The sequence below is a fragment of the Pleuronectes platessa genome, chromosome 12, assembly GCF_947347685.1.
Source record: "Pleuronectes platessa chromosome 12, fPlePla1.1, whole genome shotgun sequence".
Classification (NCBI taxonomy): Eukaryota; Metazoa; Chordata; class Actinopteri; order Pleuronectiformes; family Pleuronectidae; genus Pleuronectes; species Pleuronectes platessa.
In genome coordinates, this window is record NC_070637.1 from 10,717,967 (window position 1) to 10,740,003 (window position 22,037).

At 42.5% G+C, this 22,037-nt stretch overlaps 1 protein-coding gene across 1 annotated transcript in view; it reads left to right on the forward strand.

Annotated features, from left to right (window-relative positions):
- Window positions 1-21,532, forward strand: part of slx4ip (SLX4 interacting protein) — a 33,877-nt gene extending 12,345 nt beyond the window's left edge. Inside the window, exons 5-8 of the mRNA XM_053436175.1 lie at window positions 9,398-9,475; window positions 10,882-10,970; window positions 19,791-19,897; window positions 19,993-21,532. Coding sequence (XP_053292150.1) covers window positions 9,398-9,475; window positions 10,882-10,970; window positions 19,791-19,897; window positions 19,993-20,785 — 1,067 coding nt within the window. The 3' untranslated portion in view covers window positions 20,786-21,532. The remainder of the gene's footprint in view (window positions 1-9,397; window positions 9,476-10,881; window positions 10,971-19,790; window positions 19,898-19,992) is intronic.
- The last annotated feature ends 505 nt before the right edge of the window (window positions 21,533-22,037 follow it).

Here is a 22,037-nt window from a genome sequence, read left to right on the forward strand (position 1 = left end):
TTGTTCAAGCCCATGGCAGAGCTGGTTCCTTCCTCCACTCTCTGCACAGGTGCCAGGGCTTAGAGGGAGGGAACACCTGCCAGCCTCTTTCCCCATGGCCACGGCAGGCTAGAGAGGCATTTTCCCAGGCTCCCCAGATGAATGGTCACTAATAGCCGTGGGAGAGGGCTTTGCGAGTACTGCACAGTGTACCACTGACTCCTCTTGGCAGCCCCATGAAGGGGGCTTAAGGCAGCCTGGCCATGGCCATTGCGGGAAAAGCACAAGTGTTGCTGGATAGCTTTACCGTTGGAGAATGTGTTTTCGAATGACCATCTCCCTCCCAGTGAACAAAGCAGAGTACGTGCAGGGACCAAAAGGGAGATGGTTGATTTTAGATCTGGCCTGTCATAGATTTAGCTTTATTTGGCTTGTATGGCTCTTTGCAAGCCTGCAGGCTAAAGCAGTTAGCAAATCTGGAAATACAGCTCAGTCGAACTGGGAATGAGACTCTAGCATCCCATCACATGTGTTGGATATTTGTTTTAAATTAGAATCAATTCCCAGCAACTTTGCAGCCTCCTGCCATGAACGTTCACCGTGCTTTTATGACAACACAGAGGTAATTCTGTAGTGACCACCTGCATTAAGCCCATCTTGTTTCTTCTTAGTGCTACTGCAGCTATTACTATTTATGTGAGTGGTAGTTATGTGGGATCTGGTCTGTAAATAGAGAGGCATGCCTGTGGCAGAGTTACCTGCCCCGCTCTGTGTTACTAGGCGTGAGGCAGGCTGGGATTAAGGCTCGGGGAAAATGGAGACCTGTGACAGGAACAAAGGAATTCCAAGGCCCAGGCTGGAAATGGATCCTGATCAGAGTCGCTGCTCCAGCCAGCCTGTCCCTCTGCCGCTAGCCCACCCTCTCCTCGCCCCTGCTGGGCAACCCCCTTCCCCCTGGTGCTTTGTGGTGTTGCTGTGGCTCTTTAAATCCTTCCTGTAAGCCCCCGGCCTTACTCAGCAGCAATGCATAGGACAGTCTGACTCCACTGTTAACCCCCCCTCCCCATTATTGCACACATATGCGCACACTTTTGTTCTATTTCGCTTTTTAATTTTTTTTATTTAACTTAAAGGCTTTTGTGACACCTCTCCTCTCCTGTGCCCTCCATGTTTGCCCTTTTCTGCTCTCCTCGCATCTGCTCTTTTTCTCACTTTCTCTCCTTCCCCGTCTCCGCAGGGTCAGCTGCAGTCTCTTAGGACACAGCCGCAATCCCCGCCATAGCTGTCACACCACACTCTGTTCCCATATAATTAGGGCCTGAGCCTGAGCCTGAGCACGGATCACATTCATGTGACTGTTCCCCCTTTACCACAATCTGGTCTGGGAGACGGCACACACTCTCTTGAACTCATGCTAAGTGTTCAGCTTGACCAGAATGCTTTGTTTCAGGAATTACTGAAATGTTTTAGAAGATGTCGTTGTTTTCCCGTTCTCTTTCCTTCCCTTCAGAAGAAACGAGCCCCTGTCACATGCTCTTGTGAGCTCTCTGGGTTTTTTTCTTCCTGAGGGCAGGTGACAGTATACTGCAGCCAAATCTGCCTGGTGTAGTCACGGAAAGCCTGACAATACTTAAAACAGCAGTACAATTCAGAACCTCAGTCCAAATATTCCTACTTTTCATCTTTTCCTCGTTGTCTTACTCTCCTCTTATCATGAGATACTGGTTTTGTGCCATGGTTTATAAACACAGGCCAGCAGATTTACAGAGGACCCAGCAGGCAGAGACAGCTTTCTTCCAATGAGACCTTGATCTAAGTTTTAAAGGGCCAGCACAGTGCATAACTCAAGTCCGCAAACTGCTCTGCACAACATTAATCCAAAGGAGCTTAACGCAATATAAGCAGTTTGCATCTTCCTCTTTCTGAATGGTATTTTATATAAACAGAGGCAGTGCTTTGAGAGATTTGTGGCCTCTTGGGATAATTAAGATATAATTATGATTGAACATGACAGTTTGTATTGTGACTTAAATTCTCTCATCAGATTATGTTTCTGAGAAATACATTTTTTTTCCCCCCTCGATCATTTTTCTGTGCTCCAAAATGCTCCCCACCACTTTAGTCACATGCTGCATTATGGGTTGGCCTGAGCTACCATGCTGCGGCGTATTTTGTAACTGTGATGAAGGGGTCACCCAAATGTTAAATTGAACGCTCATGTGCAAATATTGTTTCAGGTGGACGTTGTGCAGGATGATAAGGCACAGTGCTCCGCCACGGCCGTAGTTACAGTTACACACAGAGAGTGATGTCCTTCCAGGAAAGCCCCCACTTACATATGGGTAACTTCCTCATGCTCTCTCATCCTTCCCCAATCCACCCCGCTCTCTTGCTCTAGCCCCCAACTCTCCACCCACACTTTAGAACAGAGGGAGGGGGTCCACTTCAAAGCAGAGATGTCAAAAGAGCAGGAGTTTCAGGCACTGATGTCTGACTGTCCTATTGATTCAGCTCCTGTTCATAAAGGGGTTTGCGTGGGAATTGCAGTTCTCCTGACATACAGTCATACATTTACATTACACTAGAAACACGGTTAATGACAGAAATCCGGTTACTGCAGGAAATCTGAGAATTGCCTTTACATGCCCTGCAATAACCAGGTTAATGTAGAGTCTGCATTCAAATGCAGCTGCTGGGTAATCACATTTCCCCCCTTGTTTCTTTGCCATGTTTCTGAACCAACACTGGCACTGGCACGGCAGTAATGATATACAGAAAAGAGAAGCAGAAGACTTTATTTTTTTCATTTTTGGTGGAAACATTTGGACTCACTGAAAGGCCACTCAATTCTTTCATTATTGTGCACAACCCTGAATTAAATAAAATAATATTCTGTTCATCTGTGTCCTATTTAGACTAATTTACTTCAGTTTTGAATTTTAGTTCAGCTCTTGACTGAACTATTTTGCATACAAACACTACAAGTCATTATACTATGATGCTTCCCTCAGTTTTATTTTATTTTATTTGCTTGGTTTCCTGTTACAAACCAAGTTAGGCATGGAAATTTGTTTCCTTTAGCAGAAATGTACCTGTATTCAAGGGTTTCCCCCTATTATATAAATCTGATTTCTCTTGACTTCAATGATATCAGGTTACTGAAGAAAGGTAATTTAAGTTTATATACTAGAGTTGGGCAATATTCAAAAACTATCCAATTGGCCACCGTCAGTATCGGCGAATGTAATAATGGAAACACTGTGAACACTTGTTACCAGATGTCACTTCACTGCTCTGTGAGACAATTTGCGTTCTTTAAGACCAAATTTAGTTGTGTTTACTCTTAGTCTGAGTCTACACATGTGTCTGATGACATTGTGTTTGTGCATCTGCATGTCAGCACGAGAGTGACAGATACAGGAAGAGAGTGAATGAATGAATATATATTTTATTTAAGTAGACTCACGTATACAGTTGAATGAATTCTTGAGGAGGCAGACTATTATATCAGCACAATAAAATGAGAAATCAACCCAAAAAGTGTCCAAAGAAAACCGATGATTGACCCAGCACATCACAGATAAACATTATATTAGTCCAATCACCATAGCATATGGGACACGCTCATTGAAGTACTCCTCATTAAAGTCCATAGACCAACTGTGGTCAGTCTAATACATGACTAGAACCTGATAGGAACCACCAGGAAATCTTTCATATCGGAGCAGAAATGCTTATTGATTCCTGCACACAACAGCAGGGGCTGTAAAGAATGCAGATTGTGTGAAGAAAGCAACTGTTTTCTACGTCTGCTTTAATGATCTCAGGATATGAGTGAAGTTAATGAAGTCTTTTCCATGGGGACTTACCTTTGACCCCGCTCTCAATTCTTCCCATCCCTCTTCCATTTTACAGTCCGAGTCACTCTGGATGTCTTTTGGTTTGTTGACTTTTCTTTCCTCTCATTGTTTTTCCAGGAAGTGGTGAAAGCTGCAGGCATGTGTGTGTGTAATCTCTCTTTCTGTGTGTTGTGTGTGTGTGTGTGTGACTCAAAATTACAGTATTGTAGCCTGGGCACCAGCCTTGTGGAGTCTGTCTTTTTTCTTTAGTTGTCCTGTGGTGTATTACAAGATGGTCGAAGTCTCTCCATACAAGCGGTTACCATATTATCTACCACATTTCTGAAAACATGGCGTGCAAGCCTGTTTACTGTTTGATTTGACCTATCATAATCTTGTCATGCATTGGGTTTAAAAGCAATTAAGCAAGGCCGTCTCCTCTTGAAGGAAGAACAAATGAAACCCTTTAAAGTCTCTGCTCTGCAGATTTGGGTATTGCACCACTGTGGGCCACAGTTGCCGCAGAAAGTGGACGATCATTCCCACAGGAGGCACCAGCAAACTGTTTGCTCGAGAGAAACATGAATGTAAGATTAACATGAGAGAACCTGGGCAGAGGGCCAAGAGCAACGCTGCGCTGTGCAGGACGTTATAAAGTTGGAGCAACAGCTGATGTCTCTGACTGTGGTGTTGTGCTGGTTCCCAACCCCGTATCCAGACATCCCTGTCAAAGTTGTCCTGGGAATTGGCGCACTCAAACCACCAGGGAAAGCAATGAGAATAGTTGCAGAGCTAGACATGAGGCGAAAGAGTCCAGTGGACTAAATCAAAGCCCCTAAAAACATGGAAAGACATGAGCCTGTATTGAAAGATGCTTGATCCCTGGACCCAAAATGATCAGGGGAAACAAAACAGATCTGCATTCCTCTCTAGGTAGATTTCCAGAGTTTGCGATGGATGATCACTGGTTTGCTATTTGAAGAATGAAAGAAAAGGAAAAATCCATTTTTTTCCCAGTTAAGGAATTCTGCCATCAACCATGATCTACATACCCATAGAACATGTTTCTGAAATTTCCCTTGGGATCAACTTTTCCAGTATCATTACATAATTCATGTTCACCAAGTACCAGGCGATTGACCTCCAGTGCTCCCTTCTCTAACGACAGTTCAGTGAGTACACCAGCAACAAATGTTGTAACACGTGTATTGTTCTTCAGCAAAGTAGCCTCCACGTTCAGTGCATTAGAATGTATACAATAACAACAATGACCACGAGGTTGAAGTGCCAAGATGCACCTTTTACATTTATGGTCTTTGCAGTAATTACCTGCTTTACACATAGTGCCCCCTAGTTTTACTGGGTCAAACTCTAATTGGCTGCTCGTATGTTTCTTGAGAAGTTGTGTTTCATTTGATTGTTAATTCTTGTACAAAGCAAGCGCGAGTTATTGATTTAGCATCCGCTGTTGTTGTTTGTCATTCGGCACCGCATTAATCTAAAACTTACAGACAGACACCAAAGCTTTTAGAGCTCAACAGTGGGATGTTTGTGATGTTACAATTACCTGAACTCATTTCAACATGTGTCTCTCTTCTGTAACATCAAATAACATTGAACAAACCACAAAACGACCAAAAAGGGTAAATATTTGTGAATTAGAAGCTTTAGATTGCAAAGATTTGGTACAAAAACACTAGAAAAATGACTGAATATAAGTTACAAGCTGAAAATTATACTTTATCCTCATTGTCGTTGTTTTCCTGCAAATCCATTTTGAATGGGCAAAACGCAAATACATTACAAATCGCATTAGTACACAGACTGTAAGTATAAGATGCTGTAATTAGAAATTCCCAGAGTAACCTGGGGCCTTGTCTGGCTATAAAAAAATGTCATGTTTCGTTATTTATCATCCACCAAATGCTGACAAATGTCGCCTCTTTTGCAAGGCTCTTTTCTTTCAAGGGAGGGATCTTAATCCCAGACCACAGATAATGGAGCTAGACCAATCTTATGCCTTCATAACTCTTTGAATGCTTTGAGTTGCTATTATAAGTTATTACTAAAGGTTAATATCTTAAAAAAAGCTGGGTCAACAATGTCAACACATAATGCGACTGATATACAGCTAGTACACAAACACAAACAACCTCTGTTTTTAATTGATTCCAATTCATATTATAAAAGTTTATTCCACATAAGGAACCTTTCAATAATGTTTATGCTCCTTTTAATGTTCCAGATAAGAGATATTTGTCTCTGGGAAATTTTTATGTATATCAATAAATCTCTGTCTCACACCAGGATTTAGCTGTGGGCTAAATTTCTGTGTGATAGCTTTAGATGATCGCACACCTTCCCATAGGCAATAAACTAACACGTGTTATAGCCTGTGACTGGATGAAAAAATATACCCAATTATCATCACAAAATATTGATTGTAATTGCATAGTATCATAGTAACAAACGGATATCCATATTTTAAAAGCTTTAATCACCTTTTTGAGTTCATTTTTCACTTTAGTTTATTTAACTGCAGTTTAGGCTGTAGATTTGATAACAAATCCTTGATTGTTTCAGTAATTTAGTTGTTCCCACATTCTTTTGTATTTACTCTGTTGTTTTAATTAGGGCTGTGAAATGATTAAAATTTTTAATCAAATTAATCACAGGTTTCTATGGATTAATCATGATTAATCACATTACCGATTTTCTCGGAATATTTTTGTGAAAACAAGATTTATGACATTTAACTTTTCTTTTGTGCTGCAACTCAGCAGTTCTTCAGCAGTTATCATTGCTTTTCCATATGGAACATTAATATAATCTTCATCCTAAACAATATTCGGGCTCCTTAGCCATTGTGTGGTTGAATAAAACTTTTTTTTTTTTAAATCAAACAGAAATTATTTGAGCTTCTTAGCCATAGGATGGTTGACATTTTTTATATTTTTTGTCACACAACCATTAACCACACCATGATACAATCTAATGCCTCTAAAGGCCCTCTTAGCTACTCGGTCTTTAGCCAGTTGGTGAGGCAAACTAACTTGTTCAAATTCTCTGACAGTAAAGCTGACTGCTTCTTTTGCACAATGTGTCCTGCGAGTGAGTCTGGTTTGGCGCATTCCACTTGAACGCCCCTCGCCGACCAACACATGCTTCGCGTTGCGGTGGTTACGCCGGGTTCACACCGGACGCGGAAGCGACGGCGAAGCGTGGCGTAAACGCTAATCCCTGGCGCGCTGGCGCTTGGCTGGTCACACCGGACGCCGTAGCGACGCCGTAGCGCCGCGCATTACTAATAATATCCCATACTTCTGCTGTTATCAGCCTGCAGTAAAAACGGCATTTAATCATTTTTTTCAAGCATATACTTACTTGTTGCTCCAACATTAACTGCAACAGCGTCCCAACATGTGTCTTTTTTGGTGTTGTCTTTATTCAACATATGCTGAGAATCAACAACTCAAGTTACTCCTCCACTTCAATGATTAATTTAATGTCATCCATGTTGAAGAACTTCTCCGCTGTTAGCTCCGGTAAATGTCGGGTGTCGAGGGTAAATTTCGTATTCTCCACTCAAGCCTATGTGGAGAATACGTAGCCCCCCCCCCTCTCTTTTTTATCTTTATGACTGCTTGTGTGGCTGTAGTGGATGGGCAGAGGGGGACATTAAATAATGTGGTTGGTAAAAGTGGTAAAATTAAAAGTCCAAGACAACAGAACGTGAATACAAAGTATGGGATGCATATTTGGTCATTTATATCATATAAAATATGTCATCTATATCGTTTAAAATCATTTTTCAGTGTGTTTCCTGTCGCGATACGCTCGCGTCAAGCGGAAAAAATAGACTCGACGCCGAAACGATCGCTTCACGGCGCTAGGCAGCCGCGGCACAACGCTACGCTTCAGCCTCCGGTGTGTTCAGCGCTGCGGTTTAACATGGGAGTGGATGGGAGCCAGAGGATTGGCGCTGCGCTTACGCCTCGCTTCGGCGTCGCTTCCGCGTCCGGTGTGAACCCGGCGTTAGAGCGGCAACTAGTGCAGAGGCGGCGGAATTGGAAGGTCCTTCTGCGCATGCGTTAAATGCGTTAAAAAAAAAAAACGAATTAATCCTGTAATTTAATCATAACGCGTTAACGCGTTATTTTTCACAGCTCTAGTTTTAATAGTTAACTTGGTGGTGGAGCAGAGAAAGAAAGAAAGCAGGGTGGTGCCATTAATCACTGGCCAGTTGACTTAACCGCATACCTGTGACAGTTTTGTAGCAAACTGTCCCTGTAATTGCATGTCATTATCCAAAGAATCACAAGAAAGCTCCTTCTTGAAGACGATAATTAGGTTGTTTGAATTGTTGCTGAAATGGGAAATTCTCGCACAGACCCTCTCACAAGCTCTTCCAAGTTTTATTGACGTGCGCCTGTCAGTGATGTTTCAAAAATAATGTCAGAGTTATTTGGCTGGAGTGTGTATTTGAGATTATCCTGGGAGCTCTGAAAGGGCCTCGAGGGCAAGAGGTTAGGAGGCCCTAAAACTGTGGAAGACGTGTAATCTTTTAATTTAAGTTAAAATACAAAATTCCCCCCAGGTAATCATGTTTTCACACGGCGACAGCAGCATGAGAGTGCCAAATAAGAGTTGGACATAATAGACGTGGTTGTAAAGTCACGTATAGTTTTAAACCACTTTATAAAGGAGAGGAAAAAAGGTACTAACAAGGTACTGAAGGGTGAGCACTCTCTGTCAGTTTCCCACCACTGTTGTCTTGTTTACAAAGAACAACTGGATAGCGTGTTAGCCAGACCCTTGCTTTCAGTCAACAAATTCCTACAAGATTAGGCAACAGGCCACTTTTTCTGCCCAGCACATCTTACATACCATGAGAAACATTCCATGACAAATAGAGCAGAGGCTGCGGACATTTCATTTCTCTGCTTGTGCCAAACTGGGCGGTGAGCTGAATTATAGCATTTTCTCGCATTATTTACCAGTAAGTGTGTTTAACCTGCTTTTCCAGTATGTGCTGCGGTGCCAGTAGTGGAACAGAGGCTACATCCATTCTACTACGTAAATATTACATGACCACCAATACACTGGACATGCACTACACTGGTCACCCAGGCTGATGCCATTTGTTTTCTTACGGAAGAGGATCATCTGATAGTAGCTTGACGAATCAGCAAAGGCTACGTCATGACCGAAAAAGAACAAATCAGCAAGAATTTGTGAGTCATTATTAGTATGCCAAGTGTGTCCGTGGCAAAACAAGGTCTTATGGATGTTGCCTCTCTTGAAGGGCTTCTGTTGGATTCAGAACCTTTGCATAGTATGCCCTTTATGTCACTGTCTGAACAACATTTGCATGACCATCAAATAATTTGAATGCCAGTGGAGGTGTTTTGTGTTCGTTGCTACGGGTGAATGACAACTAGTCAGTAGGAACCATCAACAACTAAACCACTGGTGTCTGTGATGGACCCCCATGGTTGTTAAATGTACAGTAGTTTTGCTTTCATGTCTTTCTGATCTGTTTTTACTGTATTCTGAATTTCATTTTATTTTTCTTTAAGGGAAAAAGTTCAACCTGGTTGCCAATTTTCTGAAGCGCCACTTCAACCTCCGATGTATTGTCAAGCAGCTCCATGGGGGTATGTAAACCTTCATGTTTTCAATTCCCAGTTACATGGTTCGGAAATAGACATCTCAATGGCTCCCACTCAGCCAAATTTCCCACAGACGGAGCTGATCGTCGGTGGTCGGCATGTTGATTTTTCTCCCCCTCACTTGTTTTTATGTCCTGTCCCTACCTGCTCGGGGTGTTGTTGAGAACAGGCGGCCATTAAGCGTTTCCCTTGAGAAGCTACTGGAGAGAGGGAGAGAGATTGGAGGGCTGTCTATGGAAGGCAGTGACAATCTATCTCCATGGCCCATCTAGTGCCTGTGACCCTTGGCCACCTTTTCATGGGACCAACATGGCTCTCTTCCTGTCAGTAAAGTTAATATCTGCTCCCTAAGGGCCTGGATGGTGAAGTAGTGATGGTCTGATGCAGACTGAGATAACGGCTTCTCTCAGCATGTTTGTACCACATCAAATTAAACTCAGTCCCCTGGGGTCAAAGGTTGTGTAAATCGGTCCACTGATCGAGTTGTACCTAAAAAGTTTTAAAAGCAATAAAGCTGAGCTTTCTTCGAATTGTCCGCTTATATATTTAAACCGTTAAAGACTATGAGGCTAAAACATAATAGAATTAAATAAAACGTAAAGTATTATTGGAATAGAGGTTTATTTGATAACCTTTTACTATTACTGATTTAGTGTTTTTTTTAACCTTACAGCATAAATATGTTGAAATAACCATTTTTTTCTAGGACATTACCAAGTTTGTCCTGAGTCTGGCACTACAGAAAGGGCCATTGTTACTATTAAGAGTTATCCAAATTGATGAATAAATCTAAATCTCTCAATAGAAAGGCTTGCAGAATATCCAAAATCAAATGCGTTTATCCTTTGGATGTATTTGCAGAGTAAGTTAAGTTTTTACATTTTTATGTATCTTTACTTTAACGTATCTAAACCTACTCACCGACATATTCATCTTTAGTCATCTTCATTAGATACTCTGCACAAATGCAAGTGTGTGGTCTATGCAAGCTGTGTATACCACAGGTTAGATATTGCCTATTGTGGTTGTTCAGTTGAGGTGATATATTGAGCTAACTTCATCTGGAGAGCTTAGGATCAATAACATGTATTATGATAATGTAACATTGTTATTGTTATAGATGGTTTCTGCCCTTAAACCAGATCAAACCGTCCAAGAAGCCATTGTTAGTGTAACATTTTCTAATATTTCATGGTGTTTACACGGCTCATAAACGTCAGCAGTAAACTGTAATATGCCATTTTTCCGTTTTGGTCTGAGGGACGGTAAATACTGTGCTTGGAGCTGTAAAGTCGAACCTTCACCACAATTCCATGAGTTTGTTTCGTAAGTAGAGGTGAGCCGATGTTATTAACCAGCATTGTCTGTGCTGTGTCTCTGCTTGCCTGCAGATTTGCGTGTGTTTCCTGAACGCTACGTTGTGTGTGTGAGCTATCACGAGGATGCCTCAGCACACCATGGAAACCCGAGCCTGGCCACAGTGAGTGCTGTTTATACTCCTCTATTTCCTCTTCCAGTCGCCTGGCAAAAAGTCCTGCATGGGTTTGTGTGTTATTATTGGGAGGTGGTGCCAAATCTTGCTCTCATTGTATACATGCTGATCTTCTGTACTTGGTGGTGGTGGGGGTAGTGACAGGAGTAAGAGAGGATGAACCGGGGGGGGGGGTCCAAAGCTGCAGCGTCACACTCAGATTCTGACAATTCACCCCAGTTGTAGGGTTTTAGTTTTTCTGTTGCCCTTAAACTGTTGTAAACCTCAATGTTATTGGGTAAACAGAAGCTGCAGCCAAAGGTAATTCTGTTCACATAAGCTCTTGAGAAAGTCTCGATCCTTCTAGAAGTTTCTCACACTGTATCCGTTATAGAAAAAAATCACAGGGAGACACAATAACCTGATTGTTTTCCTACTTTTATGCAATGTCATTGTGGTCATGTAGTTAATGTTGACATAGTCACAACATAATATTCACGTTATATAAAAATTATGGTTTTGTAGACCCTTGAACCCCCTCATCGTAAATTGTAACATTTAATATACCCTTAATACAATATATTATATTCTCCATTATATGGTATATCCTTCATGGTTAATAAAACCTACAACAGCACTCCATCACTCATTTATATGTTCATTGTTTGGGGGTTTTAATCCCAAACTCCCAGGAGTATTCTGGGAAATAGTAGTGGAGCCTCTCACCTTGGCACTCACATCAAGGACAGACACAGGACTCTCCCATCTCATCCCATGATCAGTGACCAACTGTTTTTCTATGGGGTTTTTGCTATTGTTTCCCTTTGAAATGTCTCTGCACTCTCCGCAGTTTGGCGTCCAATGAAAGCAGCGATTGTAATATTTTTAGTGGAGCAACGCAGTCGTCAGTGAAAAGTTCAGATTGTGTAACCAATTTTCCAGTTCAAGGAGGCATTGCTGTCGATTGCGTTCCTCTCCTCAGGATGTGGTTCTCTGGGCTCATACAGTACAAGCACTGGGAATTGGAGGGTGGGAGTCTTGTGGTGGAGCTCTCACTCGCCCAGCCGAGAGCGTGGTTTGTAAGGGAAAGATACCAGACAGCTAGGCTGAAGTTATTCACATGACAAAAACAATTATTTGTTTATTTCCCCCGCTCTGTTCGGACTTGTCAGACAGGGATTTTTTGCCATTCTAATGTTACCAAGAAAGAAAAATGAACAAAGTGCACGGAGTGAGTCACAGCTGATGCAAGGATTAATGTTGCCGTCTAAAAATAATGGAGTCTTTGGAGTTCTCTGTCAAATTTGGTCATATGTTAAAGAAGAGGTCTTTTATCCTTCAACTCTTGACAGCATGAGCCTGCTAGTCCCCCCAAAAAAAGCCATGTTTCCCAGTATTTATGGAGGTTTCGGTTTAGTTGTTAGGATTCAGTTTGTGTGATTTGTTGAACAAAAATCCTTGACCACAGTGGAAATGTAGCCTCATCAAACTGACACTTCTCATAAGGTCAAGAGGTTATGTTGTGGGGGAACGAATGTGACATCATGGTTGGCCTTTAGTCTTGTGAAAGTCAGCGTCTCACTGTGTGTTTCTTGTATTCTGTTTTCTGCTATTAGTCATATTTTCAGCTGTGGTTCAGTTAGAGGAGGAGATGGTAAGATTTAGTCATTTCCACTAGTGGCGAAGGAAGTAGGATGACAGCTAGTGCTTTTCAGTACTTAAAGTCAATAACCAAAGCTACATATTTGTGTTCAGATGGCAGTTTTTTAAGTAGATGTTTTGTCCTTTACCATATTATAATTACCACTTATCTGAAACGCCAGGATCATCAAACCAGGATTAAACTCTCAATGCTAACTCAAACCGTGCATATTGGCTGCAATAGTCACCTATCTAATAATCTGTCTGTGGCTCACATACCTCGGAAATCGTTGATGTTATCAGCTTCACACTTGGGCCCAAGGAAATGCAGCGTCTTAGTTTGTGATTTGGACAAGGTCTCCGTTCAATATGAATACACTTTGAATAAACAGGCGATCAGCCCTCTGTAGCAGCAGCAGAGGCTGGGACTCTTTAACATAAGCATCATTGTTGATCACAACAACATTGTGTTCATGACAGCGATAGTTGATTCTCCAGTTCAGGGTTATGGGTACTGAGTTGAGGTTCATTGAGCTTTGAACACACATCTCTTTGTGCAGCAGTGGCGGTGTAGCTTCACAGTTCTGTTGAGTCCAGCAGTCTGCCTTTAATTGGCACAGCTCAATTACTGCAGGCCACTTTTACACTTGCAGAAAGAAAGCTGAAACTTGGTATGTATATAACAGACACTGCACTAGTTTTATTTCAATAATTGATTAAACTATGTGAGGTGGGCCTGCTCATAGATTCCATGAGAATCATCACCCAACTCCTGAAAATGTTAGTCTGGCCCTTTTTCTTTGTTTCACCCCTTCAACTTGACTGTTTTGATTCAAGGTCATGATTCAAATCGGTGCCATTTCTAGCAGCTGCAGGTGGCTAGCACACCACCTGCCCAGCACCAAACTAACTACAAAGTTTAGTGGGTGAATGGAGTGGAGCATCTAGCAGCTAGTAAGCCAAATATTTTCTGGTCGGTATAGAGATAATCAGAAGAAATCTAATTGAAAAAGTTAATATTGAACTTTCTGGTAGCATGGTTTCTACACAATGTTAAATGTGATGCCAATGTTAAATTCCGGGTTGTTTTCACTGCTCCCATGTGGACAAAGGATCCGACTAATGCAGTTGTTGTTGTTAGCCATGGCTTTAAGGAGTATGTAGCAGATTTAGCTGATGGTTAAAGCTGGAGTGATGCTCAAAACACACTAGAACATACAACATGCCTTTCAACCATGTTAAAGAGCATAAGTGTTCACAGCTTTTGAATATCGAAACATTCGAGTTGAGACGGGATAATCCTTCTCAAAGAAGTTGTTGTGTAAACCATGAAAAAAGAACTTAGGTCGATTCTCAAGTCACAGACCTGACTGATTTTTGTGTAGTTATTGAGGAATGTCAATCCTGACATCTATCACATCTATGGGGCGACACTAACTGTCTCACATTTGATCAAAAGACACATTTTACCCTGATGTACTCGGCCTGTTGCGACCTAGAAACCTGCAGGCGACTGTTGATCTGTAGAGGTATTTAAACTGCTGCGTTTTCATGAGACAGTGGAAGCAAACAAAAGGCTTTTCTTGGTCTGGCAATGTTATTTCTTTCCTTGACAATCGAGGATTCATGTCTTTCAAAAAAAATTGCTCCTATTGTGAGTCAGCAGCAACAGTGAGGAGGGCAGCATGGGAAGGAAGAGCTAGTGTTTAGGATTGCGGCCGTTGTTTTGTAGTCAGGCACAGAGTGGGCAGCAGAGGGGTGAGGGGCATGCTGGGCCGCAGAAGTTTGGATCAAAGGCAGAGCAGATGTGTCTCCAGCCCCCCCTCCTCCTCTGAGCTCTGGACAGGCCTGTGTGTTTACTCATGACCTCAGCACGCCTCTGTGCTTCACAGCTCGCAACAGCTAGCAGCAGCGCTTTCCCAAGCGTCCAATGTCCACTGATCTCCTCTGCACCTCGGTCCAAATACATGGATATAATCTTCTACAGGACAGGATCATGTCCCCTCGTTCCAACCTGTCTTCACTGCTGTTCCATATTTGCACGAACTGAGTCAAAACATTTAGCAGCTTGTCTTAATCCTTACATGTGGGTGGATCCAAAAACTTTCATCATTGTTCCGGGATAAGAAATGTTCTTTATTGTCGACAAGTATGTGCCCATGCATGTTTGTTGACTTTGTTGCAGGCAAGATGTGGTGAACTTAGACAAACAGGGCATGATTCCTCTGTGGGAGCAGGGTGGGTGGAGGGCGAGTGGTGGAATTTATGGACTCATTTCACGAACATCTCTGCAGGAGGTATTTCTGTCCTGACAGTTCAACAGAGTTGTTATTTCTTGGTGCGATGTTAGATGTCAGAGGGGTTTGTAGACTTAGTTATACCATTATAAAGCTCCTCAAAGGGCTCTCCAATGGAATGATAGGTCCATTTTTCAATCACTTGAGTAGTTTGAGGTATCCAAACATTTCAAGTGATATAAATTACTTTTTGAGACATGGCTGAATTACTGGCTTTATCAGATGACATCTCACTGCTTTTGTGTTCATAGGTGAGATACTGTTTAAAGTTGTTAGTATTAGCACTAATCCAAGAATAAACATTTTGTCTTCCACCGTGACAGCAAATATTATTTGATGGTTGATCGGCGCTTTCAGCACTGACGTGTCATCGAGTTTTCTTTCTGGTTATTTTCCTGTTTTACTTTTAACAACTAAAAGTTTGCAGAGTCTCTGTGATGAGTTGAGAAAGGTCTCTGACCTCTTTGGCTTTTGTAAATTCTTGCAAAATCCATTGGATAGACTGAAAAATGCATAGTCACCAGACCATTCAGCCTTTTTCTTGGTTCCTTAAAAAGACTGAATTTCTTCACTCACCAGACTTGTTATTGTTCTGCGCAGATGAATGACCATGGGTATTTATGTAACTTATATATGACAATACTCCACGGTTTGCCGATCAAGCTTGGGATACTAAATACAGACAGCAATGTCTTTAAATACCGAGAGAGTTACAGACATCCTGTGAAGCAGCAGATTTTTTTAGACCACTCAGACTGTTTGTCTCTATCAGTGCACTACTTTCAAGTGCAGCTGCATTGAAAGATAAGCAACATAATCTTCCTATCTGTTCCACCCTTATTGCAGAGATGGCGGAGGAGGAACTGTTTCTTCCCTGTATTTTATGGAGTCTGTAGCTGCTTATCTTTTTGAAGTTACTTCCAGGAATCATTCAGAGTTGGTGCAAGCTATGTGTTTCTGTCCTGGTATCCTTTTTAAACCAAATGAGTCATTCTCTCTGCTCCCTTTGCCCTTTTGCAAAGCTTATCTCGATAATCTGACTTCCAGATGTGCTGTATTGTTGCAGCTCCTGAAGCAGAGCCGTGTTGTTTTCGAGGCTGCAGAGCTGGGGAGGGAACTGCTCGTCTACGGGTTGCATCACAAAAGTGTTTTGCACTTTTGTGTGGGGGCCGGCAGACCGGCTGGCGGTGGAGGTGTGGGGGTTAAATCCTTGTACTGAGGGAGAGGTGGTAGCGTTGGCGGGGTAGATGTTCTTAAATATCACCATCTAGCCCTGTTGCGAATTTGTATCTTTCCGGCCAAGATTAGACCACCTCTGTTCCCACAGTACTTTGTTTTAACCACATGAATATGATAATTATCAAGTTGTTCAGGCACTGTCTCCCTTTACCTTTAATTCCTCTACTTGCCTTTTTAGCTGCTATATGTAGAGTGTAGGACCTCCAGAGAAAATAATTCATGCACTATCTCCCTCTCTTTCTTTCTGCATTTCTGTCGCTTGGCTGTGTGTGTCAAACCTCTACCTCTTTTCATACGTACAACTAAACACTCCTCTGTTCTTTCACTCTCTCTCTGCCTCTTTTGAAGTCGTGCCGACAGGAACAGAAAGGAGCTCGTCTTTCCCAGAGAACCTCCCATTGGCTTCTTGTTGATTTTTCTTTCAAGTTCATTTTCAAACAGCATTTATTCATATTAAACAGACGAGAATACATATCAAGGCATTACAATGCAAATGACGGCACCCACATCTTTCACAGAGTTGTTGTTGTTGGGGGCTGGTGGGTGTGTGAGCGCGTAGGAAAATGCAAGTTTGTATGTGTGTCACTATCCCAATTTCAAATCCTGTGCGAGTTGTAGAGAGCTCAAAGACTGTAGCTCAACCCACACCCTGAAACGACTCCATCTGTACACAAAGGGCAGCTTGTGGAGAACATCCTGTGTGAGGATTCTTGTATTTGTGGGCATGCTGGACAGACTGTTGAGGTCACAATCTGACTCTGGGAGGTACCTCTTCTTTTGTTATGAGCCCCCACTAAACTCTTTTTCTCTTATTCATTCTGCAGTGTCTTGTACCTTGTTTCTTGTCATCTACGCCCCTTTTCCTGCCGCCCAGCCCCTCGTATTCACTCCCCTCCCAGATCTATGTTCCATCCATCACACCACAGAGCAGAGTGCAGTTTGTAAGTCTCGACACCCAGTGCAAAGCCACAAGGCCCTAGCTCGCCCTCGCAGATCGGGATAATTCCTCCTTCCTCCTTGGGTGTCAGGTCATATGTTGTTGCTAGTATCATGTGCGAGAGGAAAGAGGACATTATTGATTTCTTTTTCCTCTGTGTTCACAGTAACTGGTGGATGCCAGAGCTCACCACATTGGCTTTCCCAGTCTTACAGCGCACATTGATCATTTTACCAACCAGTTTATTGAATAGTAATGATCTGAAAAATGGCTGATATTGAATAAACATAGTGGCTCCAACCTCAAGTTTTCCAAGATTGAGCTTCTGTCTGGTTGTATTTTCCCACTGCAGTTGTCAGAAGAGTTTTTTAGCCGCCCTGGCTTGGCTCGTTGGAAGGTAATGTCAGTCTGTCCACTTAGATTCAGAAAAATCTAAATGAAATGTCTTAATTATTGGATTGAATGCCACAGAACTTGTTCAACACATTCACGATGGCTGGAGGATGAATTCTAACGACTTGGGTGAACCCCTGACTTTCCATCTTGTGCCAACAGCAGGTCAAAGGTTTCACTTAGAAGTGAAATTTCTCATAATTTTCATAATGGATTGGAACAAGCTTTTACAGACAAATTATATATGAATCCTATAAAGTTTGGTGGTCCCCTCACTTTTCCTCTTGCGGCACCATTTTGATTGAAATGGCTCAAGAACTGTGGGATAGTTTTTGGTGAAACTTGGTACCAATGTTCATCTCGCCCTCAGGATGAACTGCAATAACATCGGTGTTAGCTAAACCGTTCACCTACTATAGTATCGTCATCAGGTAAAACATTGAATTTGTTCATAACCAAATACCTCAGGTGTACTTTGCTTAAATGAGAGTAAACATCATGGCTGATTAATATGAGCATGTTGGTAAATGGTCTTGTAGTCTGTAATTATACAGGACAACCGCTCTACCCCCTCAGCCACAGCCGCCCCATTCTGAACTTTGCATTTGGCTCAAAGCACCACCAAATAAAGCTTTAGCTTTTTATCATAGCACTGCTATAGCCTCTGAGTTGCCTCCACCAAGAAGGTTATGTTTTTTTGTAATGTAATGTTTTAACTACTGAACTGATTTTCTAGAAGCTTGGTGGAAGGATGGTTGGGCCAAGAGAGGACTCTGGAACTCCCCCACCAAAACATTTAAATGTTATTAATTCCTGATAAAGTGACAGACTCTCAAACTTACGGTTCTGCTCAATTTAGCATCAGCATATCTTGTTCTCTCATAAACTCAGCGTCTGTTCCAGGTCAGCCAAGGAAATTACCTGTGATTAACCTTCATTAGTGGTCTGTTGAGGGTGCACGTTGGAGAGATCCAATCTCTTTCCCTTTCCTCATTCCACTTCAGAGATTCCTCTTAATATGTGGATATGTTGAAATGTCCACCCAGAGTTGACCAGTTCAAATGCAAAATGCAATTGTTCATTTGGCTTCTCACTGTCCAGATATTTCCTGTTTAAGTTTAAAGATGCCATATTGTAGAAAGTGAGATTTCGGGCATCTCATCTGATTATCCCCAATAGAAAGGAAGTATATAGCCAGGCATGGAACTCATGATGGTGGAAAAGCTGACATTGTGATTCTGAGATTTCCGAATTATATGACGAAGTTTACATGACCTGTATATCGAGGCTTCGGGACTTCGGGGGCAGAATCAGAATCTGAATTCTTTATTTGCCAAGTATGTTTGCACATACAGGAAATTGCTTGGTGTCGTTCGTTGGTGCACTCAACATAAAACAACAATATAGAACAAAATTCAGACCAACTATCCAACTTTGCAGGCAATCTGTTTACTTTAAATCTGAAAATCTGTCTCTATTAACGACTCTTATCAGTGCGCTGTTCATCCTCCTCAGTAAACACTGTTCTCCTAAGTTTTAAGTTTCTCATTTTTTCTGATCGTCCTGCTCTTGCAAGAGCTCCAGAGAGAAGTGTGAGACGGCAGAAACCCAAACCACAAATGTATTATCTCATAAAAGCGACTGTGTTGACATGTAATGGATATAAGAACATACAAATACAAGGACAAGCTGTAACCAGTAAACTTGGGACTCAACGTGTTGCTGCAGTGCAAAACAATGGGATCACTTCCACTAATTTGTTTATATCTACTCACGATGCTCTGAGATACTTAATATCCTTTCCATTCCCATGCCTAAGCTGTACTTTTCTTCTGTCATCTTCTGAATGCACCGTCTTTAATCGCTGTTTTAACTTGTCAACATGGGTTCACCGTTAAGTAGATCTGCCTCAGGCTGCAGGCATCACTCAAGCCTCAGACAGAGACTATGAAACCTACGTCAAGTCGGCAATTGTTTTCTGAAGAGTTTGACGTGGTTGCTCTGGACGTTATTAAGTGTGGGACTAATTCTTTGTGCCAGATTGGGTGTTACTCAGTGTATCTGAGGCAATTATAGAAAAGTGTTTTTGTAAGGCAACAACACAACTTGGGAGTCATGACAGTCAGACGCGGATAAATGTATATGAACTTTCTGTTTCTTTGATTTCAGTGTGCTGTGATTTTTTTACTGCAGCAGCAGTGATTGTTATTTAATGTCCCACAATGCCAGAGGATGACAGCAGTCCGCTGTGGATCCAAACCTTTACAGGGGATGCCAGGAATAATATTTTCTGTTTACACCAATTCTGTTTGTCCTCTCCAGACTGAGCTGAGCGAACAAAGCAGATCAGAATATTTTTCCAGAGTGGGAGAAACCCAAGAGCCTTTAAACAGCCCCACAAAAACAAAGAAGACGGTGCTTCAAAAGATGTAAGTATGATCTAATGCAGAACTTTCCAATCCCACCAGTCAGAGAGGACACTCAAGTATCTGTTCATATCCTTTTATCCTTTCTGCTTTTTCAGAGCCAAACAAGCTGGTGTCCAGCAGCAGGTCTGTGCTTCCAGTATGGGGGAGCAGCAAATGGATCAGAGAGACGGCCCAGAAGGACAAACAGGGGAACTTCGACCTGGAGAGTCAGAGTCAAGCCAAAAAGAGATTGCACCCAGCTCGAGACAGAAGTCACTCTCGGAAGCAGACGACAAGTTGCCTGTCCCTGGTGCCTTAACCGAAGCCACGCCTCAGATTGAGTCTACTCAAAAGCAGGGCCCGAACCAGGAACAGCAGGCTGAGAATAATCCTCCAGACAGCAAAAACCCAACTGGAGCCTCTGTAGTTTTCTGGCAACAAGAAATCAGTCATGAGACCAGCAAGAGCAAGAGGTGCAAGCCGAGCAACGCTGGGGAAGACCCTCACCCACAGAGGGCCAAGAGGACGTGCCTTGGAAGACCTCCAGCCCCAACGCAAACTCACTCCACCAAGTGCTCTGCACAAACATCCAAGCATGACCTTCTTCCTCCGCCGCCCCTTCCTCCAGTCGAAGCCAAGTCAGAGTCCAAGGCTTTCCCAGTCTCCGAGTGCACCAAAACCACACTGGAAGTAGAGCTGCTTACGCCAGGGAAACGCGCCCAGAGGCTCCCCCTCACAAGCAATAACACGGCACAGACAAACCAAAACAGGCTGGCCACAAGTCTGAGGGGCCTATCTGTCAAGCCTGCATCCTTGGGCTCCTCTATTAGTTCCAGATCCGCACTCGGAGAGGAGGGGAATGAAAAAGTGCCAAGAACCTCGAGATTACGACGAATGAAGAGGTCCTGAGGGGAGGGGGGGGGGGGGGACTACAGTAAAGATGCCTGACGCCACGGAGATAGAGATGATATTTTGTCAGGCTACATGTTTACCCCATGCAGTCTCCTCAGATGACTTGCATTTTTACTACGATGTTTGTTCTTTCCACATGTGCTTTACAGACACACACACAGAGAGATCAAATGCTGAACACATTATGGCAATTGATACACAGGCATTTGTGCTACGCTTTGTCAAATACTTGAAACAGACGTTGCCTCCACCCATAAATAGTGGTGGTCAACAGAGGCTTGCAAATGAAAGTCGAAAACCTTTAATTGGAGTTTAGATTTGGTTTTGTGTTAAAGATTGGGGATTTCAGACAGGCAGGAGCCATGCAGTACGTCATGGCTCCCGGTCTGAAACACTGGCTCCTACGTGTCTGAAAAGTGTCCAGTTTCCCCTGCTGAAGCTCCGCCGTGATTGATCGTTATTTCCACATTTATTTCATCCCTCGTTTCTCAAAAAATCTCTTTTTTTCAAAGTCAGATCTCATTCATATGCAATTTGCTCAATGCTTAGTTGCTAAGCACATGACATGTCTTTTAAATGTGAGGGTTTTATGCAGCTTTTTTACTGAACCTTAACCAAGTATGTGTGGTGACATGAGGAGTATTGGAAGTGTTGGTGGTTTTAAATAGGACGACGACAGAATCTCATCTGACGCTCAGCAGGGCTGCTGACGTAGTTTAGTTGGAACAGAGGTCAACTGTCACTCATGATGATATAACTGTCTAAATCCAGATTTATTTATTTTTGAAGTTTTATCTCAAATAAATGTTTTTATGTGTGGAAATGTGTTATCAGGCTGATAATTTTCTCTAAACATTTGGCTTTAATTAACGAAAAACATTCTCTTAGAATTGTTGGAATCAAACACTCCAGACTGGCTAACACGTCTGATGTAACAAGCAAACCACTGCCCCTCCGCTCTCATTCCCTTAGTATTAGTGGGTGTAACCTGAGAACAGTCACTTACAGAAGCCAATTCTGTCCTTATTGAGAAACTGACCCTAATGTATTAAGTCGCTGCAGAGAGGTGCTGATAATCGCCTGACTCGGCTCTAATCCTTTTAAACAGATTCTGCTTGAGTGTTTCAGAAATCTAAAATCTGTCCCACTCCACAACGTAGGTGTCTCCAGGCCTCCTAACGGCTTGAAAGGTTTTAGTTAAGCCCACCACTTAAAAGACCAACAGGGAAAACATTGTGTAGGGATCATG